At 31.3% G+C, this 23,449-nt stretch overlaps 2 protein-coding genes across 3 annotated transcripts; both read right to left on the bottom strand.

Moving 5' to 3' along the window:
- Nucleotides 1-382: 382 nt before the first annotated feature.
- On the bottom strand, nucleotides 383-6,053 carry LOC114263904 (autophagy-related protein 8C-like). The gene is made up of 6 exons (XM_082883914.1): nucleotides 5,957-6,053; nucleotides 4,512-4,562; nucleotides 3,421-3,476; nucleotides 3,239-3,291; nucleotides 812-930; nucleotides 383-700 (listed from the first exon to the last, which is right to left on the bottom strand). Exons 2-6 carry the CDS (start codon nucleotides 4,546-4,548, stop codon nucleotides 612-614), a joined length of 354 nt encoding a protein of 117 aa, XP_082740040.1. The 5' UTR covers nucleotides 4,549-4,562; nucleotides 5,957-6,053; the 3' UTR covers nucleotides 383-611.
- Nucleotides 6,054-10,725: 4,672 nt separating this feature from the next.
- On the bottom strand, nucleotides 10,726-16,337 carry LOC114263905 (putative beta-1,3-galactosyltransferase 2). 2 transcript variants are annotated; one of them, XM_028204483.2, is made up of 11 exons: nucleotides 15,811-16,337; nucleotides 14,197-14,293; nucleotides 14,025-14,098; nucleotides 13,709-13,917; nucleotides 13,491-13,554; nucleotides 12,662-12,734; nucleotides 12,424-12,544; nucleotides 12,053-12,140; nucleotides 11,831-11,956; nucleotides 11,616-11,725; nucleotides 10,726-11,210 (listed from the first exon to the last, which is right to left on the bottom strand). In XM_028204483.2, exons 1-11 carry the CDS (start codon nucleotides 15,918-15,920, stop codon nucleotides 11,062-11,064), a joined length of 1,221 nt encoding a protein of 406 aa, XP_028060284.2. In that variant the 5' UTR covers nucleotides 15,921-16,337; the 3' UTR covers nucleotides 10,726-11,061. The 2 variants fall into 2 exon arrangements, with proteins under 2 accessions (XP_028060284.2, XP_082740039.1); XM_082883913.1 differs by having other exon boundaries at nucleotides 14,025-14,086; nucleotides 15,811-16,299.
- Nucleotides 16,338-23,449: the final 7,112 nt, after the last annotated feature.

Here is a 23,449-nt window from a genome sequence, read left to right as displayed (position 1 = left end):
AAAATAAGTTAAAAATTAAAAAGTGACTTTTAATTCACTCCCCAAAAAAAGTCAGAACTCAAAAACTTACAACTGAGAAGAAAGACCGATTGATGGGTCAAACTTGTAGCATCGACCAAACTTCAACAATTAATACGACATACATTTGCAGAACCCAGACTATTTGATTCAATCCAGTAATAGCAAAACTCTCTACAAAGAACTCTTGCACATTATTAGGAAGTCAATGATTCAAAATATCAAAGGTAAGATTCCATGATCCCTCCAATATACCCAAAAAAACAAAAAACAAAATTAAAATTGCTCCAGTTAATTCATTAACGAACATTAAATTTCGGTTCTCAAACAAAACAAACTATTGGTTATGTGCATAAAGAAACAATTGAGATCAACCAAGGAGGACTCTTAAAATATTAGAACCATTACCAGTACCAGAGTAATCAAAATAACCATATAACTTGACTATACAAGAATTATCTGCACTGATCATCATTGACATAGAAAATATCAAACCACTGAGTCTGCAGAGAATTTACAACTGATCTGAAGTCTTATTTCTTTTTCATTTTTTTATAATCTTTTCAGGTCTTATGCACGCCCATGTCTTAAAGTCATCCAAACGTGTTCTCGCCACTGTAGCTCATGTAAAGGAAACCATCTTCATCCTTATTTTCCTCATAAATTGCTGACATCATAGCCGCTGCAACAAGTCAAACATTACTTCAGATTTCATTTTTGTTTTGTTGAGAAAACTCAAGAAAAACAGGGATGGGAAGAAAAATATTTATAAAAGATAGATGTTAAATCTCACCAGTGGGAGGCAAAATATTCTTCACAAAAATGAAGACAGCCTTTTCAGGACTGAGCTTAATCCTCTTTCGCACCACGTACACAAACTGACCAACAGTCAGATCAGCAGGAACCAAGTATCTACACATCCCAAAGAAAGAGATTTCATATCAGAATTCACATACATAAAGTTCATACTTCAGCTTCGAGGTGGAAACGGTGACTACCACATTTGTTTATTTCTTCAATATGTGCCAAACCAAGTAGAATTAAAATATTTTGGCTTCTAGGCAGAAACTCGAGCACTGCATGTATGCATATTTCTTTTTTGGGGTTATTGTCTGCATATTTCTTTTTTTGGGTTATTGTCTTAGTGCAGTAATTCTCTTGTTGGCTTTGTTAACAAGAAATAAAATAGAGAGAATGAGCTTTAAGAGAATAAAGAAAATGCCTTATATGGGAATTTTTTCACTGGTAAGGAGTAGCACCAAACTAGTGCCAGTCTGCCACTCAGATATATGTTTTATAAATTTGCACGATCAAAGTAGTGAAGATAAAAAGAAGCTATGAAAAGATGATTAGGGAAGTCCATGGGATCATGGGATTTCTTATTAAAACTTGAAGTATTTGTGTGATGAACAGGCAATTTAATGACTAATTTGTTTTAAAACATCTTGAATGCCTAAGAAAATGTCTAATGAATGAATAAAGGTGATATTCAAAGAGGGAGAAATCTACAATGTGCACCCTTTAAAATGGTGCACATCGTAAAAAAATTATGATTTTTTATAATGAACATTATGATTATTTGTAATGTGTGTTATGACATTTTGTGATAAAGTTATGAATAACGAATTTATGATGTGCACCTTAAAATTAGGAATGATAATGTTATGATATTTTGTGATTTTTATTATGACATTTTGGGATTTCGTTATGACATTTTTGAGTAAAAAAAAGTTATGACTCTTTTAGTGAAAAAGTTACGACATTTTGTGTTTAAGTTATGAAATTTTGTGAAATTATGAAAGGCATATCATATGCACCTTTTTAAGGATGCACATTGTAGCATCTCCCTTCAAAGAGATCTACCAAGGAACTATTTTTCTACTTAAGCAACCAATGGGGAAATACAGGTAAAAGAAAAGACCACCATATGGTGTTTATTATTAACATAGAAAAAGTTATGTGCTAGGGCTTTTAAAAGGTAATAAGAAGAGATTTTTTTTTTTTGATATAAAAAGGGGGACAAAGTATTCATTACGTAGAAAAAAAGATTGACTACAAGCAACTTCGAAGGAAAGATAGAAAAACGTCACTATAGATATAACCTAAAGAGTCTGTGAACATACAGACATCTAATATTCTAGATTAAATATATATTGTAGGAAGAAATGTGAGTGTAAGAATAAAATTGGTAGTAATATCCAATCACCTTCAAAAACCTGAGATTTGGCATCGTCTATGTTAAATGGACTTGGTGGGATATCAGGCATAGGTATGTGTCTAAGTGACAGATTATCTGATTATCATGTCCAAGGACATAATTTTTAGGGTAAGACAGAGTTCACAAACTAACACAGAACATTTTATGCAAAAAAAACGACTCTTATGCATAGTTATATAGTAAACTCGATTACTTAGGCGTACTAAATAAGTTCATGTCCCACTAAGAATGCCACACATGTATCACATACCCCTACTCAAGTATCAAGTGTCCGCCATGGGTAATTCACAAATTTAGAGGAGACATGTAACATAGGTGATGGTAATGTGAGGGAGTCAATGATCCATGTGTTGGTTTAACAAAATGGGTCTCAAAGGAAGTTATACATGGTTGTAAGAAAAATATTTAAAACAAAAGGTCCAACTTGATCCTTTCATTATACACATTGGAAGTATGTGTGCGCGTGTGTGAGTGTGTGTGCACTCGCGCACGCTTATATACATAAACAACGTTAATGAACAAATGCTATGTACCCAAACGTGAGTAAGACACGTAACATTTTTTTTTTCTTTAGTATTTGTGTGGGGTTGGCAGTACAAACAAATAGACAAACAACACCCATAAATGCAGTCATTTCATTTTAGAACCCTCCTAACATCCTCGAGTGCAAATAATGACCAAAACAACAATTAAAATAAAATTTTCCATTGCTCAGTTACAAAGAAAATACTGGAAGAATATCTTAGCAAACACAAAAGGAACCTCACATATGCTTTACGGAACAAGAAGATACAATTTGTCATTGCCAATTTTTTTGGGGGGGTTAAATTACCAAAAAGAAATCCAATATTGTTTTTGGAACATATAAAATATGCCATAAAGATAAGAGCAACTTTCAGTTGTTGAGAAGTAATTATCAATACAAGCAAACATATTAAGAAATCCCAATTGCATTCGAAATATAAAAAGAAGAGAGATCATAAAAGTAGAGATATAACTAACTTTTTCTTGTCTATGTCAGGTATATCACACCTATCAGCCCTTTCCACAATCACCTGAAACTCAGAAGCAATTATATAGAAGATTACCCCTTAAAGGTAACATTTTAAAATTAAAAAAAAAAAAAATAGAAGAAGAAAAAAGTGACACATAATCTAAACATTAACATGATGACAATATCTTACTGGTATTCTATCCGGATACTTCTCTCTTATACGAGTAGCTTCTGCCTGCCTCCTTTCTGCTACGTGCAAAGAACATAATCATTAACATGCACAGAAACAAATAAAACAAAGCATGTCAGAGGGGGAAAATGTCTTAAATATACTTTAAGTTCTAGAAATTGATCTGGAGTAAGACCACTGACTAGCTTGGCGAGATAAATATACATGAAATAAGAGATATTACATATAATCCACTTCAAAAAACAATAGAAAATAAATTTAAACTAACTTCTTTCTCTTAAGACTCTAATACTTGCAAACAAATTTACAACTTCCCTTTATTTATATTTTCTTTTCAACTAATGATCTAAACTTAATCTAATGCCAACATTGTAGCATGACCGACAAATTTAAGTTCAACAAAATAAAGAAAATTGATTAAAGAGGCAGCTAGACTGCTTTCTTCCCATATACTTCACAAGACAATTCATCAACATTAAACCGCTTTAACACTCAAACAAAGATATACTCTGAATCCTCCCATCAAGAAGGGGATAAGCTCTCACTAAAAATTGGTACAAAATTGAAATCCACAAGAGCTAAATTACTCACTTTCCAGGACGATGGTGGCCATTATATTGTTAGAACAAAGGAAACAACATGAAGGCATACGATATTACGATTGAAAAAAAAAAAACTGTTAATAAAAATTAAAATTAAACAGTATTAGGTCAACCATATGGATAGTTTTTTTTTTTTTTTTTTCACTTAGAATCCCAGATAAAGGGTATCATCCAAAAATTGTAATGTAGGGTGTAATCAACCTTTTTTCTTTTCTTTTCTCGCAGTTCCTCAGCAAGCAAAGAGGGGAATCATGTAGAGATTATTATTGAAAAAACCCATAATGGAAATTTCAAGAGAAACCCAGATCAAAGGTTAATAAATTTTCTTGAATTCAACGAAACTGATCGAGAAAATCTCACACATTAACTAATCATTCGAAAATCTCCGAGCCCAGGATTCAGCAAGATCGACCACAGTAACCCCCTCAAAAATGGGCAAAATAAATTTAAGATAATGCGATGAAAAATAGAAAAGAAATAAAAACGAACCGAGAGGGTGTTCCATCTTGAAGAAGCTTTTGGCCATGGCAAACTAGTCTCTGTTCCAACAAAAATAATGCTAAAAAAAGTGTTATATATTTCGACAATGCTAGGTAGCTCAAATTTTTGTGGCTCAAATGGCTCAAATCTGTCAAAATGACGTCGTTTTGACAGATTTTAAGTGTAAAACGACGTCGTTTTGACAGATTTGAACCATTTGAGCCACAAAAATTTGAGTTACCAAACATTTTCCTATATATTTATAGAGGAGAGAGAGAGGGGGACAACAAAACTATCCATAATCTATACTATATATTAAGGCGCTTGTCTTAAAAAGACAAAAAAGTTAAAAAGTCACTATCTTATTTAAATTACATCATCTTATTTAAGTCACATCACTTCAAACCCAATCCAAATACAAAAGTACACTTATTTAGATCATCCCAAACAATTCCTAAGTAAAATGGGGTTTTTAACCCCCAAGTCTTGTGCGATCTCCAATATTCCAATCTAAATTTCTTAATTTTTTGATTTTAAAAAAAAAAACCTTAACATTTATTAACTTCCCTCAACCCCCAAGTATTACCCTCATAATAACATTTTAATACATTAAGAACAAACATAAAAAAAATTCCTTGAAAAATTCAACAGATATGAATTTCTTGAAAAGTCCCAACACATATGATTATTATCCCTCATAATAACACTTTAATGTATTAAGAACAAGCATAAAAAAAATCCTAAATATCTATACTATCTATTAAGCAAAAGGGGGTCTTTAACCCCCAAGGCTGTGAGAGATTTAATATCTCAATCTGAATTTTCTAAATTTTTTATTTAAAAAAAAAAACTCAATATTTATTGATTTGGTCAACATTCCTTGATTAGCATTTATTAACTTTTTTCAATCCACAGGTCATCAGCATTTAAAATCCTCTCATACAAATAGTTATAGATACAATCTGTGTATAGTTACTGCAGTACCCTTTTCAACTTCTCCCATACATTATGGTTAGTGATAAGACTGTTAAATTATTTTTATAAAAAATCTTTAAAAACATAATTTATACTCCCTCCGTCCCAAAATATTAGTCCCTTATTCCATTTTTCATTGTCCCAAAATATTAGTCCCTCTTTATAAATCAAGTACAAAAATAATGTAAATTTCCTATTTTACCCTTCTTTTAAACTAATAAACAATTTAAAAAGTACAATTATGACATTGATATTCCCAAAAAATGTACTATCAAAAGGGTAATTTTGAAAAACTAACTTTTTTTAAATGCAATAAGTGTACTATCAAAAAAAGTTGGATTCCCCAAAAGGGATCAATATTTTGGGACGGAGGGAGTATATTAAAAAAATCTAAAATAAATATAAATATTTATAATTATCCCGTTCATAGCACGGGTGATAGCTAGTTAAAATAAAATGAAGAAGAATTTTCGATTTCCAAAATCCAGAGAGATCTTTGGCAAAGCTACGATAGAGGGAGAAAATTATTGGCGGAGGGGAAAATTAAGAATGGGAAAATTCCATATCCAATTAAAGAAAAAAAATGATATAATTCTATATTTTTTAAATTATAATTAAAAAAATGTATTATAATAAAACAAATATGAGTTTAAAATAATGTCATAATTAAAAAAATTAATTATAATTAAAAATGAAAATAATATAATTTGGAATACATTTTATCATGTCGTGTAAAAAAATCATATGCGAAGTGAAAAAGTTCTGATGAATATATATATATATATATATATATATATATATATATATATATATATTATTTATGTGTTCAAATAATAATGACAGAATAAAATACTTATCCGAAAATTCCAACTTAAAAAATAGAAAAGAATAAAAATTCATCCTCATCTAAAGGCGTAAAAAATAAAGAGTTATGTTAGAGATTCAAATAAATTATTAAATTTTTTACTAAACTTCTCATATGAGTGTGAGACCTAAACACATATGATTTGTGTGAATTTCACAGGAGAGTTTTGATAATAAAAAAAATTGATAATTTATTTAGGGTTGATAGCATTTTTTTAAACCAAATACTCTTTACCAATGGGTCCTAGGAGTAATGGCACTAAACTCTATTTTAATTACTAGAAATAGATTATGTAACGATAGTAATGCTAAATTAAAAAAATTTACAATGTAAATTTTTAATATTTAAATATAAAATTTTAGGTTATTTTTTAATTATAAATGTAAGTATAGATTTAAAAAGGGAAAAGGAAATTTGAATAGAGATTTTTTTTTAATAATAGATAAATCTAGAAAGAAAAAATTCATCATCGAAAAGTCCGAAAAGGCGTTGGACTGCCTCTGTTAATTTTTAGGGGTGGTTTGAGATGCTTTAAATAAGTGTAGTTTTTTATTTTTTATAAAATATGGGTTAGGTTTGGGTTAAGTTTGAAATGATGTGGTAGAAAGGTGATGTGACTTAAATAAGATGATATGACTTAGGCTAGGTTTGGCATAACCTATATAATCCATCTTTTTATCTTTTTATCTTTTTTCCATCACATCACCTCTCTACTTTTCTGCACATCTTTTCATAAAAAGACAAAAAGTATACTTTTTTAGGACACCCCAAACCAACCCTTAAATAGAATAGTGACTTTTTGATTTTTTAACTTTTTTAATACAAGACAAACAAGTTAGTATGAATCCAAAAATACATATACCAACCATGTTGTGGTTGTATCACATTGGCAAGGAAATTCAAGTATATCAATTCTGGTATTATTTAAATATAAAATTTATTTTCAATAATGGAATACATTATGTAGAAAATTAATAAATATTATTTAAATATAAAAAAATTTCATATTGAGATTTTACCTTAAGCCTCGTTAAAGGGAGGCTGGCCTTGAGTGGAGATGGCACAAAAAAAAATGAATATGGCGTCACGTTAATTATTCTGTGTATTTTTGTGATTTTTTTTTTTTTTTTTTGGTATACAAATATCATAATTATCTTTGAAAAAACAATAATAATTTACCAACACAAATTTTGTATCATAATCTACACATTCATTGTTGTGCCTCACTGTCACCATTACTTTGAAGAAGTTAAAAAATGGGGCAATGACAACATAACAGAGTTGGTTAAATGGGAGGGTAGAAACAGAACCACCACCCCTGCCCTACCACCCATAACCATTGTCGGGGAATTTTCAAAATGATTTTTAAAATGTATATTGCAGTTTAATTTTTGAATGTTTTCAGAACTTTTCTTGTTTTCTTTTGAAAAGTTAGAAATAAGGCCTTGTTTGTCATCCTCTAAAAAATCAAAAAGTGTCAATCTTATTTAAATCACATCACATCTCTACCACATCACTTCAAATTCAATCCATATTTCATAAAAAGTCAAAAGGTGTACTTATTTAGAATATCCCAAACAACCCTTGAACTTGGGGATTTTGTCCTACATTAGAAAGAGAAGAAAACATGGAGCACTTAATAATGTGCTACATGAAATATTCTTTTGAATATAGAATTGTGAGGTGAAGGCTAGTGTGCATTCGCACCATCCGCACACGCACGCGTGGCATGGGCAGTGGGCTGTATGGCGTTTGATAGCGCACTTTACATGGACGCATCGACGCCATAAGGGCACTTTCCTATTTGCATCGGACAGGTTGGAGCGATGACGTGTATCCAACGTGGCATGGGTGACGTGGTGTCCGTTGGCAATGAGTCAACCAACCAATCGAATGGTTGTGTATCCAATCGAGAGTGGTTTGATCATAGCCATTGATCGGAGATGCGGAGGATTGTACGGATGAGATGGCACACAATCGTGATCAGGTGTAATTAGTCAAGGCATCTATTCGATGTGAGAATGATCTGCACCGTAGATCATCAATCCAACGGTCCGATCTGATTGGATGCGACCAAGGGATATGACCATTCGATCAGATGCATTAAGGCCTATAAATAGACTGTGAAATCAATCATTTCAATCCATCCAAAAAAATTTAGAAGTATTCCTGCAATTCTCTCTCTCCCCCTCTTGATTTTGAGTTTTTGATCAAGAGTTTCTTTAGCAAATTTCTGCTTCTCTTACTGGTAATCAAGTTCTACAGATTTGATTATCAGTGTCTTGATTTTCTTGATTATATCAAGAGTATTCTGATCTACTGTCGTCAGTGCAGACGTGGGTAGACTTGATCTTTAGATCAGGCTTCATTGTATCCTGGAGGGAATTTGCTGTATACCCCTGCACACCTTTTGGTGGGTGCAAATATTATCTTTAGGAAAACGACAACGCGACTTAAAGCATCATATTTCTATTCTACATAAACAAGTTCATCACCAAGTTTTGAAGACCCGAAAACCACTAATTAAAGAATTCAAGACGAATTCTTCCAACTATCTAATAACAATATTTAGATATAGCGTTGTCTATTCAGAAAATGACTCAAGATTTCATGAAGCTTCACCATTTTGATGGAGGAAATTTCCGACACCAGCAAAAGAAGATGCATTTTTTGCTCACCACTCTCAAAGTGATCTATGTGCTAACTACCCTCTATCCGGTAGAGCAAGAAGATCACAAATTGAAGAATTCAAGACGAATTGTTCCAACAACCATAACCCAATAAATGCATAAATTAAAGCCTTCAGATTTGTCCTTAGTGAGTTTTTTTCACTATTTTTGTACTTTCTTAAAATACCAAATAAATATTCCAATATACTATGTTGTTGGGTTAGTTGAAGAATTTAATGCAACTTCTTCAATGCCACCACTCCCTCCATTTTCTATCATCTCTCTCTTTCATCTTCTCAAAATAACAGAGCTTCTCCTTGCAGCACACCCTCTCTATCCTCATTAGATATAATATACAAGGTATTTTCTTAATCATCAAGAACACATATTACTTGTTTCATGCTTCTTGTATTGTGATCTTTTGTTTCCTTTATGTATCTTTTTATGCTTTCTTTAGGTGTTTGAGATATATATATATATATATATATTATTTTGAAGCAGAAAATAGTTGTTTGAGTGTTGGACATTAGACGGGATATTGGTCCGGTTCAATATGAAAGAGAGTGTTCAAAATATTGGGCTCTGCTTTTTGATTGAGCCGTGCCAATATCACGTGGCACTGTTCTCAGTCTTCACTGCTCTCGCTCTTTATCAAGATCTAAAGGTAGTTTCATTTTCTTTTTCTTTTTTCTTTTTCTTCTGTTGGTTGGGTGATTTACAGTTTGTTTGTGTTTCATACTCAAGTTTTTTTCTATATCCTAAATATCAATTTGAAGAGGGTCACTTTAATAACTCCCAAACACAGTTTGTCCATGCTTTTAATCATGGTATGATATTAAAGAGATAAAACTTTGGGGGAGTTTTCAGTTGAGAAAAAAGTTCAAATATAACTTTCTATTTTTTTTATTATTATTATTTTTTTTTTTTTTGGGGTGTGGTTGATATATCCATTTCATGGAGTACTTATCCTTAAGCAACAACTACAATACACCTTTTTTAATTTTCCTTTTCTTTTTCAAACTAGTAGATTCACTAGACAATTCTTGGAGAAGTTTCTGGGTAAATTATATTCTTGATAAACAACAACATTTATATGTACAGTGTGTAGGAATGGAATAAAACAAGAACATTTATGTGTGTATTTGTAGACTTCAAAAAAAATTCCAAACCATATCTATGTCCTTATTGGCCTCGAAAAAAGAAGGCAGAAAATGAAGTATGTAGCACCGATAATGAATCTGGTCAACACAGACGTACCATGGTCGTTATATTGAGCGCGGTTATGTTCTCCTATGGCAAGCTATATATGTGCAATATCAGCTTTTACATTAACTTGGTTTCAAAATTGTATCGGTTGAACGGGTCAAAAGAACAAAAGGGCATCTAATGAACGACAGTTGAATGATGTACCAAAACCTTCCAGATTGTAGAAAAATTTAGCTAGTTGTGAACTGTAATTTTAACTTGAAAAGGTTTCCAATGGAATTAAGAAAAAGCATCTTTTTGTAGCCAGAGGCAAGAATGAAACAAAATGGAACCTTTCCACACTTTGCAAGACTTACTGGTAATCATTTTCGGTTTGGAGAATATTAAATAGTAATAATTCACAACATATTTTCCAATGTCTCCTTTCGAAACTTACTGAGTTAAGATTTGAGCAAGTCCAAGAATCGAAAATCATGGCAGAGTAGGGAGATAGCGAAGGTCACCAAGGTTTTGAAGAGAAGGGCAGGAAAAGCCACCAGAAAATTTGTATTCATTATGATGTCTGTAGCAACAGAAGTGTGACTTATACAAAAGGGCTCTCCAAGCTGTAAAAGAACGAATAGTGAGAGCCTCATGCTTGCTTTTCTGACTGCTTTGGCGGTCAGCCCACTCTTCTCTACTAAAATGGAGAAGGTTTGCATGGCAAGGCCTCTCTCTCTCGCTCTCCTTGGATCCAACCGTGTAAAATCATATCTAATTTTCTATACTAGGTGTAAAAACAGAAAAACTCGTATGACCTCCTTCATGATTTTGGAAGAAGAATTGACAGGTTGGGTTTTGATCCTCAAAAGGCAGCAGTCCACACAGCATTCTCAGCCTCCCCACACCGGCGATGGACTTCCTTAATCCTCTCAACGGACCGGCATATCCCACTGCAGCTCCAATCAAATGAAGCAACACAGATGTTGCCTGCCTGAGCCTTCCACTCACAATCTGCAGCAACGAAAAATGTACCATTACAAAATCTGACCACCCTTGCATGTCAGTTCTTTAACTTCTCTTTTTGGGTCCAAAAACAAGGCTGATGATAATCTTTGTACCATTATCACCATAGATTGTCTTTCACCCCCACTATTACGTGTAACAATACTGAAAATTTTGCAATGGAACACAGAAAATTTGACCGCCCCACCCCCTAGTGATGGGATTGTCAAATTTCCAGTGCTTTTGGGGTATCTATAGCAGTGCTTTTAAATACTTTGAAAACTCAAAACTGACAATCTTCTTGCTTTTTCTTCTTCTTCCTTTTTTTTTTTTTTTTTTTTTGAGTCAATCAAGGCAAACAAGAAATCAAAATGGCATGAAAATTGTTACATGACATGAATATTATAAGTTTACCAGGTGGGGTTCCACAACATAGTCTCCTGTCATCTATATGCTGCACATCAAGTCCAATGAACCAAGATCCCAACGAAACATCCTCATTAGCATACTTGTGTAGTACATGCCTGAGATCATCAGAGACCCAATAATCATCAGAAAAACAGCGAGACAAAGTACAAATTGTTTTTTTGATCTCTCATTTTTAACACCATGTGAGAGTGTAACTTAACTGGTTTATCGAGATGTAAGTAGCCAAATCTTTTGAAATGGCATATAGTTGTCCTGTAGCATGTCTAAAATACCTGTTTCCTGCCTCCCCGAATTTCCAATATTCAGGTTCATGGTACCTCACTCCCCTGTTCCACAGAGTGCACAAATAAGACATCTAAAAGCTTAAACAGTTTCTCAACATCCAGTTAACAGCAAGAATTTTAGGACAAAATTTCACTTACTTCTGAGCAAGGACAGGACCAGATTTCATACATCCGATATACACCCGTGGCTTTTTCCTGTATCTTGCCAAAGTTTCTCCTAGTGTTGCTGCAAAATTTACAACATCTTACCCAATGCAACAAAATAAATAAATAATTTGTAGAGTTACACAGACATATAATTTCATTTTCAAGTAAAACTTGTTTAATCAATCATATCAGTCATAGATTTGAATTTAGAGGTTCAGATGAACATGGGCATCTGAAGTTTCTACCCTGATTGGGAATTTAAAAGTTGTTACACATTAAGTGTCTTGCATCTATATATTGGATTTTAGACCTTCATGTATGCATTTTATTTTTATATCAAGTACTAAAAGAAAATTTATTACCTATATTTACATGAACATCATCATCAACTTTCACATAAAAATCTGCATCCCATAAAGCAACAGCAGTAGCAAAATATGACTTTGTCTTCGCAGACAGTTCAAGGTAGCCCTCAACATGATCCTGCTCACATTATGGTAACATAAAGTAAATAACAAAAGGATTTTTAAAGTGACCATAGTGCGTAGCAGAACAGCCAATAGTAGACGTAGAAGAGAGTTGGAAGAGAGGAAGTATTACCAGCCTCAATAAATCTCCATGTTTTTTGTCCTCTGCTTCAATGGCTCTGTCCAGTATGCCTCCAACCGTGTGACTGGTAATGCAGAAACAGCAGACTATATCATTCAGTATGTCTAAAACTGTACTCTATGATTGTTAATCTACAAGGACATGACAATAAGATTAATTGCCAAATGTGTGATGTATATGCATGGGATTTGAAGAGACAGTTTTCAGCGAATAAAGTAAGATTACAATATCATGATTGTCAAGTTATATTTGCAATTTCAAACTAAACTGGGAAAAAAAAAATTGCAGATAAAAACCTTTTATCTTCACCAAATGGATCACTAAGGTGCATTAAGGACTGTTTTATACATACAATTTACAACTAAGTAACACAGACTGAGTAGGGAAAGAGTTCGGCTTTGCTTCATGAATGTAAGTTACAGAAGCATGCTAAAGAACCGACAAACCTTTCAGCTGTAATAACATTGGGATATGATCTATTAATTGCAACCCATTGGCTGTTGATATGGTTGGCTACAAAATAACTATAATATGGCTACCATCCTTTTTTTTTTTGAAGCAAATGTAATTATATCATGTGGCTACATATATCGGATCATTTTAATTTTTATTTTAATGATCCACATATGGGAGCCTAAAATCTTAACAGATAGGATCATCAAAAATGTAGGGCCCATGAACTGGGACTAGACCGTCAAGGACTGGGGAAAAGCTACATTCTTAAAAATAGTTTAGTATTGGGAGAAGCATTGATAAAGACCTTCAAGCATAAAATGAGGGTCTAGTTAACAATAAAATCAAAACAAAACTTATACACTACCTATGACCAATGACAAAGCGAATAATGACACCCTTCTCTTCCTCCAGCTTCTTTCTTTTTTCACCTATTTTCAAGTTTTACAAAATAAGAGTCATCAGATATCACCTCCAAAAAAAAGCAACCAAAATAGCATTAAAAAATAAAATCAAGAAGTTAGGAGGAATCCTTGTTCAAAAAAGAAGTTAGTAGGAAACTAAAGAAAGAATCAATCCACCAACCTTGTAACATCCATGTAGTCCGAACTGAATCTCTTCTTTTCCGGCTGCTAAAAGCAGTATTAATTCCAACAACCATAAAATATTTTCTTTTAGAGGATGAGTCAGTCTTCGAGTCTTCTGATAGAGGAGAGCCACTGAGAATAGATTCCTGCGCGGCCCTTGCAGCAGCTAATTCCATCTCTAAATTTGAAATGGTTTTATCCAGTGTTCTACATTCAATATAGTACAGTATAAGGTCCACTCCAAGGTACCCAAAAATCAGATGGAAGTATACACACAGAATCTACTTATGTAAACAAGCACAAGAAGAACTTACTGTATAGCATGATGAGTCTTAGAAACTTCCCCCACAATGTCCTTAGATTCACGCTTTACAACCTTCCAGTCCAACTAGAAAAGCTCAATGAGATCAAATCATAGTGCAACAGGAATACAAAATTAAGAATCAAGATAAACCCAAATAGAAAGTGAACAGTGGAGATACATACAGCTTTTGGAACACAACCCTCCGAAACCAACTTTAGTTTTTCAGCTTCCACTGCAGTTGTCCTTGGGATACTTCTGGACTCAGGCAATGCCCACATTCTGTCCCCAATTTTTGTCATCGTTATAAAGACATCATTATTCCCAAAAAAATAACAGCTCCAACTGTTGTCTTAACAGTTGATTTCAAAACAAAAACATTTTTTTTTTGGTACTAATCAAAGCAAAATTGCAACAACTTTAGACCATAAGCCGATCATATGACATCAATGAAATGAGTGTGTGGCAGTAGATGTTTTTGTAATCCAATTTGCTTTATCAATAATTGAAAGAAAAATATACTATCTAGGGAGTTTTTCCAGATGATAACTACGTCTCATCAGTGACTTCCTGATCCATCTACCAGTAATAAAAATAGAGTATGGCAAATTATGGCAATTGTCAGACGCGTTGCCGCCTATTAATAAGGGTATGAATAGCAGAAGAGCATCATGCAATTTTTCACATGGTCCACAAATGCAGCCATCAATTAATTATGGGAACAATAGCATCAGAAATTGAGATGAACTAACAATAATAAATGATGATGGAAAAGGCACAAAACTGCCAACTGCATTTTAACCAAACTGTTATCATCAATAACCCAATTTGATCATCAAGAGGAAAACTGCACCCATTAAGGTTGGACTGCTTGGTTGTGTTTTTGTTTTCATTTACCACAAACACACAAAACTTGTTTTTGAATACTGCTTTTGGGAAAATTTTGTGAAAATCACTCACTTTTTAAGAAAAATAAAAAAGTTATTTTTCAATTTTCGAAAATTGTTTTCGCACAAAAGTGAAAACATATGAAAATGGTGGTTGTTTTCAAATTTTTTATTATTTTGTTTCCAAAAACAAGAAAAACAAAAACGAAAACACAACAAACAAGTGGTGTGCAGCCCATAGCCAAACTTATATTTTAGATCTATCCTCCCTCTTATCATCAAATGCCCCAGATTTATTAGCAAAAGGTATGGGAATGGGGAGGAGAATAATACTATCAAACAAATAATAAAAACCAAAAAATATAGGTCATGAAATAATGGAAACTCAAACTAAAAGCACCATGATGAGATGTCCAAACATCCAAAATCTTGAAAAAAATCACTGCTACACAACCCTCTAAACTAGTTACCCTGTGTTTGGTTGGGGACTTGGGAATTGATTTGGAAAAGAAAAAAGAAAAATAGATAAAATGTGAATAAAATACCACATTTCACCTAATTTTACAAATATTTTCCTTTTCATTTCTAAGTCACTTCCCAAATCCCCAGCCAAAAACAATGTAATGACCAGAATAACCAACACTTTAGTTAAGAAATTTAAGCATCAGTTCAATTTGAATCTTAGAAAAAAAAAATGAATAAAATACAAACGGCAAAATCATTCCCAACGAACTTTTAAATTCATAAAAATGGCTTATACCCATTTCACACACACAAAAAGCCCTCAAATAATTAATCAATCAACTAAAAACAGAGAAAGAACAAGAACAAGAACAAGAATTAAGTTCCATAAGAATAAAAGTAGTGATTAAGAATTTAAATAAAAATAAGAATTGTAGAAGAGATATATACCTGTTGGTGAAGAGCATGCCAACACAGAAACTAGCTATACAGAACAAAATGGTCCATTTTTTAGATACAACACTTCTTGAAGATTGGTCTCCTCTGCTCTTCACAGACATTTTCTTGAAATTTCTCTTCTCTCTCACCGAACAAACAGCTTTATCATCAAAAACCCATATGCAAAACACAAAGAACGAGCCACGATGAAGAGACCCAGAAGCCCTTTACGTGCTCAGAATTCAGCACCCTGAATCAATTCCAAGTGATCTCTTTTTTGGAACAAAATTTGAGGAAGATAGTGTGTGTGTGAGAGAGAGTGTGTGAGAGAGAGAGGGGGGGCTAGAGGGAGAAAAGGGGTGCCCTGTTTTTACTTGTAATTTGTTCCTTTCTTTTATTTATCCTTCTTTTTTCCTGTTCCTCTCTCTCTCTCTCTCTCTCTCTCTCTCTGTCGATTGATTCTGTCTGTCACTACACTTTGCAGGGAAGGGACATCGAACAGAAATGGGAAGACCCACTAACTGTCCAGGTCTTATAGCAATTTTACCAAACGGGGCCTTGCGTTACCTCCATCCTAACAGTTTGCTCCAAAGTGACATAAATGCCCTTCTACACTCCATGTAAAAGATGTTCAATGGAACAAAATAAAAATAAGAAAAAAATTATAAATTAAAAAAAAAAAAAAACTCAAGATTTGACATTCTGACAAAACAAATCTTGAATTTTTAATTGGGTAAATTACAATTACACTTTTTAATATTTGGGTTTAATACATATCATCTCATAATATTTGAGAAATTATATTAACTCTCATATCATTGTAATATTTATACGAAATGAAAATATTGAACTCATGCAATCTCTCTTTTCTTGCTTTACTTTATTTCATCTCTTTTTTTTTCCATTTCCTTTGTTTTACCATTTTTTTAATGTAATTTCATTTGTTTTTCTATTAGGAATTGTTTCCTTTTATATAAGCATGAGATTTGTGAAATGAGATTATTAACCACAGGAATGGGAATATAACTTCCAAAATGTTAGGGATAGAATGTAATTGGGCCAAACCTCAGGAGGTATCAGTGTAATTTACCCTTTTTAATTTTATTAATTTAAATTTTATTTATTTATTTATTATTTAAATCATCTGCCTGTTTTTATTAAATAAAATTTATTGAAAAATTATATTTTAATCATTAAATTCAATAAAAAAAATATTTTAGGTATTTTATGTATACCTATATTAAGTTTAATGGCTAAAATATTTTTTTCATTAGTTTTATTTAATAAAAATAAACGAATGATTTAAATTTAAAATAAAGCAAAATATTAAAGTTTCAATTGATAAAATTAAAAATTCATAATTTATTTTGTTATAGAAATCAAACTCAATATTTGTAATTTTTTCAAACAATTAATAAAAGATAAATTCAAAATGACCTACTTTAGAACCCTTTTTTAAATTTTTTTTTTTGGGCAATCTTTTGTACAAGTTTCATATCATTTTTTTAATATAATTTTTATAGGGACCCATTTAAAGTAGTCAAAAAATTACTATCAAAAAGTTAATAAATTTTTTTTTACTTTTTTTTATGTCTTTTTATAAAAAAAATTAAAATAATTAATTTCCAAAACAATTCGTAGACTAAATTTTTTTTTTTTAAATAATGACACCTAAAAATGCAAAATAACAAAAAAAAAAGGTTAAATTTTTTTTAAAATGGACTTTAAAAACAGGTGTCAAATCGACGCCCAATGAGATGAATTTCAATGGACAAATTATAATAATTGGTGTTTGATGTAATCATATGGTGCCGTGTTAATCACACCTAGCCGTCCTAGGTCAATAGTTCTTTTATTTATAAATTAGGTTAAGGATTCTAAATAAATTATTAAATTTTTTATCAAATTTTTTATTCTTACATAGGTGTGGGACTTATATACATATAATTTGTATGGATTTCATATCCATGTAAGGGATTTGATAGAAAATTTGATAATTTATTTATGCTGTTTGGTTAGGGAATTTGGAGAGTGATTGGGAAAAGGAAAGAGAAAAGGTGTGTGAAACTAGGTGAAATATATGCATGTTTTATTCACATTTCACCTACCTTTCCCATTTTCCTTTCCAAATCCCTCCCCAAATCCTCTAACCAAACACAGCGTTAGGGATGGTTTGGAATGTTCTGTACTTTTTAACTTTTTATGAAATATAAGTTGGATTTCGATTTAGATTGGATTTGAAGTAATGTGATAGAGATGTGATATGACTTAAATAAGATGATATGACTTAAATAGAGTAGTGACTTTTTAACTTTTTTAATATGTGACAAACAAGGCCTTAGAATCCATAATATTTTCTTTTATTTATTCATTATACTAGTTGACCAAATTTGGGGGCGGGTTTATATAATTACAAATGGGTTGTTAGTTTATAATTAATCTTAATGTGGAAACTACCTAGACTTGATGACGAATAAGTGTCCTTGCATATGTTTATAGGTTGTGACATTAAACCTAGTACTCTATCCAATCTTGGAAGATGCACCAAAAAAAAAAGGCTTATTACATCACAGTGATTAAAAGGACTTTAAATAGAGTGTTTATAATTACCAATTTGCTAATCATTTTAAGACTTTGAGTTGATATGAAATGATCTCATGCGCATTAACCTTTGACTATTAAAAAACCAAGACACAAAAATGCACTAAGGTTACATCATACAATTATGCATCAAGGGTTGTGAATGTTAAGCAATGTTGATAAGATTATAAAGTTTTACTTGTGAAATTAGCAGGGGTTTGGAGTCTGCTTGTTTCGATAGTTTTTTTTTGTAGTAATATTTTTTTTTTAAATTTCAAATAATTGTACGTTTTTAGATTAAATTCAATGAGATGAATTGAAAAATTAAAATTTTCAAAAAAAAATAAAAAATAACAAACTTTTTGAGTTTTTATATTTATCTATACAAGATGTACTAGAAAAATAAAAAATTTTGATATAATTTTTGAAAAAGTCATTAAAGACAAAAGAACTTTGAAAAAAATGTGACTATTTTATGACATCCCAAACACCGTTTGGTTTTGAGACCATCTCTAATGTTTGATGTCAAAATTAAATTTTGACATGTAAAAATTTTGAAATATATTAGTTTAAAAATTATATTTAAATTTTGTAAATGTTATTTCTTGTACTTTTCAAGATATATATATATATATATATATATATTAAAGGAAACTAGTATCATGAGAGAGGTAAAGAGAAAGAGGTTTTTTCAAATTTTAAAAATTATCAAATATTATAGAATAAATTACACTTTACCCTCTTTATATTTAGTTATTTTATTTTATTTTGACCCTTAAATATTTTTTTTTTTTCACTTTGACCCTTTATGTTTTAAGTTTTTCTTAATTTACTCCAAAACTAACTTATATCTAAAATTAAACAAAAAATAACACATTGACAATACGTGACATAAAAATATTTTATTATATATAACTCATGCTTCTAACACAAACCTAAACACTAATATAATAATATATTTTTATGTTATATAACAGTTAACATGATAATTTCTGTCTAATTTTGATCAGAAGAGAAACACTTAAAATAGAGAAGGCCAATGTACGGGGAAAAAACTCCACAGGTTAAAGTGATAAAATAGCCAAACATAAAATACGCAAAGTGTAATTCAATCCATATTATGTCAAATTTAATACAAACTTTGACAATAATTTTGATAGATCGTGGAGAATGAATTTTTAAAGGTTTTAGTCAAATTTTAAGCTTGTCATGGGTTGTAGCATAAATAATGAATAATTGCAATTCTACATAAAAAAAAAAAAAAAAAAAAAAAACATCTCAAAATAAGTGCATGCATTTCTACATTTGCTAGGTTGCCTTGCTATGTGTATCTCATGTTCTTTCTGTGGGTGCACTCAGCAAGTCAACATATCCCCCTGTAAGAGATTACAGTTCCATTACATAAATAGACTAACTTCCTTAGACTAGTATGAGGCCTTTTAAAGCCGAAAGGGGTTAGCTGTTAGCTTCCCCTAACTCCAAAGCAGACAACATCGTGCTAGTTAGGAAGGGTTAGCTGCTTCATTTGGCGCCGTCTGTGGGAACTCACTGCTCAGGAAGCCAATCCACTGGGAAGTTATGTGGGTGCACTCGGCAAGTCCACGCATCCCATATCGCTCTGTGAGAGATCACAGTTTCATTACATAAGTAGACTAACTTCCTTAGACTAGTATGAGGCCTTCTAAAGCCGCAAGGGGTTAGCTGCTAGCTTTGCCTAACTCCAAAGCGAACAATATTGTGCTAATCGGGAAAGGTTAGCTGCTTTATATGGCGTTGTCTATGGGAACTCCTTACTCAAACAGCCAGTCCATTGGGAAGTTATATGGGTGCACTCAGCAAATCCATGCATCCCACATTGCTCTATGAGAGATTACAACTCCATTACATAAGTGTATTAACTCCCTTAGATTAGTATGAGGTCTTTTAAAATCGTAAAGGATTAGTTGTTGGCTTCGCCTAACTCCAAAGCAGTCTACTGGGGAGTTATGTGGGTGCACTCGGCAAGTCCACGCATTTCGCATCGCTCTGTGAGAGATCACAGTTCCACTACATGAGTGGTCTAACTCCATTAGACTAGTATGAGACTTTTTAAAGCCGTGAGAGGTTAACTGTTGGTTTTGCCTAACTCCAAAGCGAACAATATCATACTTGTCGAAGAAGGGTTAGCTGCTTTAAAAGTTTAACTTCAAAGCGAATAATATCGTACTAGTCGAGAAGGATTAGCTGCTTTAAAAGGCCTCACGACTTTAATATCATTTGTGATATAATTAGTTGAGTTAGTATTGAAGATTTAGGATTTAATGTTGATAATAGTGGAGTTGGTATATTAAAACTATGGGTAAATTACATTGACAACCCCTGAGGTTTATGTTTATTACAGTTCTCCCCTTACCTTTTGACAATTACATCACCCTCCCGGAGGTTTAAAATTTCATTACAGATTGCTCCCTCAGTTAGTTGACTTCAGATTTTGCTAATGTCAGCAATTTAATTTTTTTAAATACCAATTTTGCCCTCACTGGGTAAATTACAGTGACACCCTCCACATTTTAGAAATTACAATCCCCTCCCCAAGATTTAAAGTAGCATTACCAATTGCTCCCTCAGTTATTAGTTGAAAAAAAAAATCATTGAAAAAAAATTTAATTGAAAAAAAAGAAATATTTGAAAAAAAAATTGATTGCAAAAAAAAATTATTTGAAAAAGAAAATTAATTGAAAAAAAATTTTGTTAGTCAAATTTTTAAATTTCTATTTAAAAACCAACGTAAATTCATTACGTTTTTTCTTCAAATTTACAAACTAAGGCCAAGTTTGGCATTCCCGATATAATCCATCTTTTTATCTTTTTTCCATCACATCACCTCTCTATTTTTCTGCACATCTTTCGTAAAAAGACAAAAAGTACACTTATTTAGATCATCCCAAACAACCCCTAAGACAACCATTTATAAACTAAAAAAATTACCAAATAAGTTTTTATGACAGTTTTTTTAATTTTTGTAAATATAAATTGAAAACGGAAAACGAAATGGTTACCAAACAGGATTCAGATGGTAAAAATGTCATAAAATTAATAAATAATTAAATAAGTTACCAATGTAAGAAATGACTTATCAAAGATTCTTAGGCTATATATAGTTTGATTTTTAGAAATTTTTTTAAAAAAATTAAAAATTAATTTGGTTAAGAAATAAAAAATAATTATCATTTTTATATAATTGTTATCTTTCAAGTGGTTGGAAATAATTTTTTACAAATTAAATATATTTCTTCATATTTATTTTTATTAATTAGTTTTTTTTTAAAATGTCAGGAGGGATTCGTATTAAATTGAAACTTCAGGGAGTGTCAATGTAATTTATCCTTTAAAGTATATCTAAAGGTTAAGGGTAAATATGTCATTTTAACTTAAAAATTAACATCGTCAAATAATTACTTTGACAAGAGGAGTCAGTGTAATTTTTCAAATATAAAAGGAGAATCGTAATAAATATAAACCTCAATGGATGTTAGTGTAATTTATCCTAAAACTATTGAATAGGGTTCTAAGCCAACAAAATCATGGCAACGTCGATGAAAATTGGATTCATTAAATACATATCATGTACTCTTTTTTTCTTTTTCTTTTTTTTCGATGGCGGAGTATGCATGTACTTATGTTTCTTTCTCAAGATGCATTCTCACTTCGTAAAATGTCTTTTTATAGAATTGTGTGGAGGAAAAGAATTTATGTAATCGATTTTAATTGATGTGATTTAAGATTTAATTTGGTTTGGCTTAGTTTGGTATTCTCACTCTATAAAATCTAGAAGGACCATTCTCAACAATAAATAAATAAACATTAATTTATTTATTTTTGCATGGAATGGACAAAAATTGTAAAATGTGACTGTTTATTTTAGTGTGTTGTAGTCAAATTTATGTCACACGCTTTATATCTTTGTTCATATATTTAATTGCTTAGGCGTTGAAAATTAAATCAAAAGTAAAGAAGTCTAACAAGACAAAAATAAAAACTAATTAAAAAATTTAACTTTTAATATTTTTAAATTTTTAGTGGGACTATTACTCTATTTCTGCAACTTTGAGCAACCTTTAGAATCGATTAAAAAACCAACACTGTCAATGAAAATCTTAAAAATAAATAATCAAAGGAAGATATAGCGAACGTTTAGGAATTAGCTATTTTAATTGATTTTTTAATTTTATATAAAAGGGTGTGTAAAAAAATAAAGAAAATAGTTGATTTTTTGATAGAGATTTTTTGGTTAGGGTTTGGTTTCTTCCAAATTGCTATCTTAACTTGAGAGAGTATTTGAGCTTGATAAGTCTATTTTGGAACCGATTTCAATGATCAAAATCGTTCACTTTTGCTTTGGCAAGCTAGCAAAAAACTTATGGGTGGTTTTGGGATGATCTAAATAAGTGTACTTTTTGACTTTTTATGAAAAGATATGCAAAAAAGTAGAGAGGCGATGTGATGAAAAAAGATAAAAAGTGTGTAATTATTAGTACACCCCAAACAAGGCCGGCTTTTTTAACCAAAAAAGTTAGCTTTTTTACCCAAGTCACTGACCCCGTTTGGTAGAGCTGTGAGAAAGTGATTATAGCTTATAACTTATAACTGTGAACATAAGTTGATTTTTGACTTATAAATTCCTCTCCCACTCAAAGAATAAGTTGATTTTTTACTTACAAAAAAGTATAAACTATATTGTTAAGCTGAACCAAACACATCAAAATAGCTTAAATTAAGCTAAAAGCTTAAATAAGCTGAAAATAAGCTCTACCAAATAACGCCACTACCCAAAAAGCTAGTTTTTTTGGCTAAAAAAGCCAAAAGTTAACTTTTTACTAACTTCTCAAAACACCACTACGACTCGTTGACTAAAATATTTATCCAAACAAATAAGATGATTGGATATCAGTAATTATATGTCTAAATCATATTTATTTTTAAAAATAGACGATAAGTATAATTTTAAAAATAATTATTCATTTTTTTATAACGCAAATGTGATTAAAATATATAGTTACCGATATCTGATTATTTTAATTTTTTGCATAAA

Source organism: Camellia sinensis, chromosome 8, assembly GCF_055761805.1.
Source record: "Camellia sinensis isolate YWXY chromosome 8, ASM5576180v1, whole genome shotgun sequence".
NCBI classification, from domain to species: Eukaryota; Viridiplantae; Streptophyta; class Magnoliopsida; order Ericales; family Theaceae; genus Camellia; species Camellia sinensis.
This window is presented reverse-complemented; position numbering and strand designations above follow the sequence as displayed.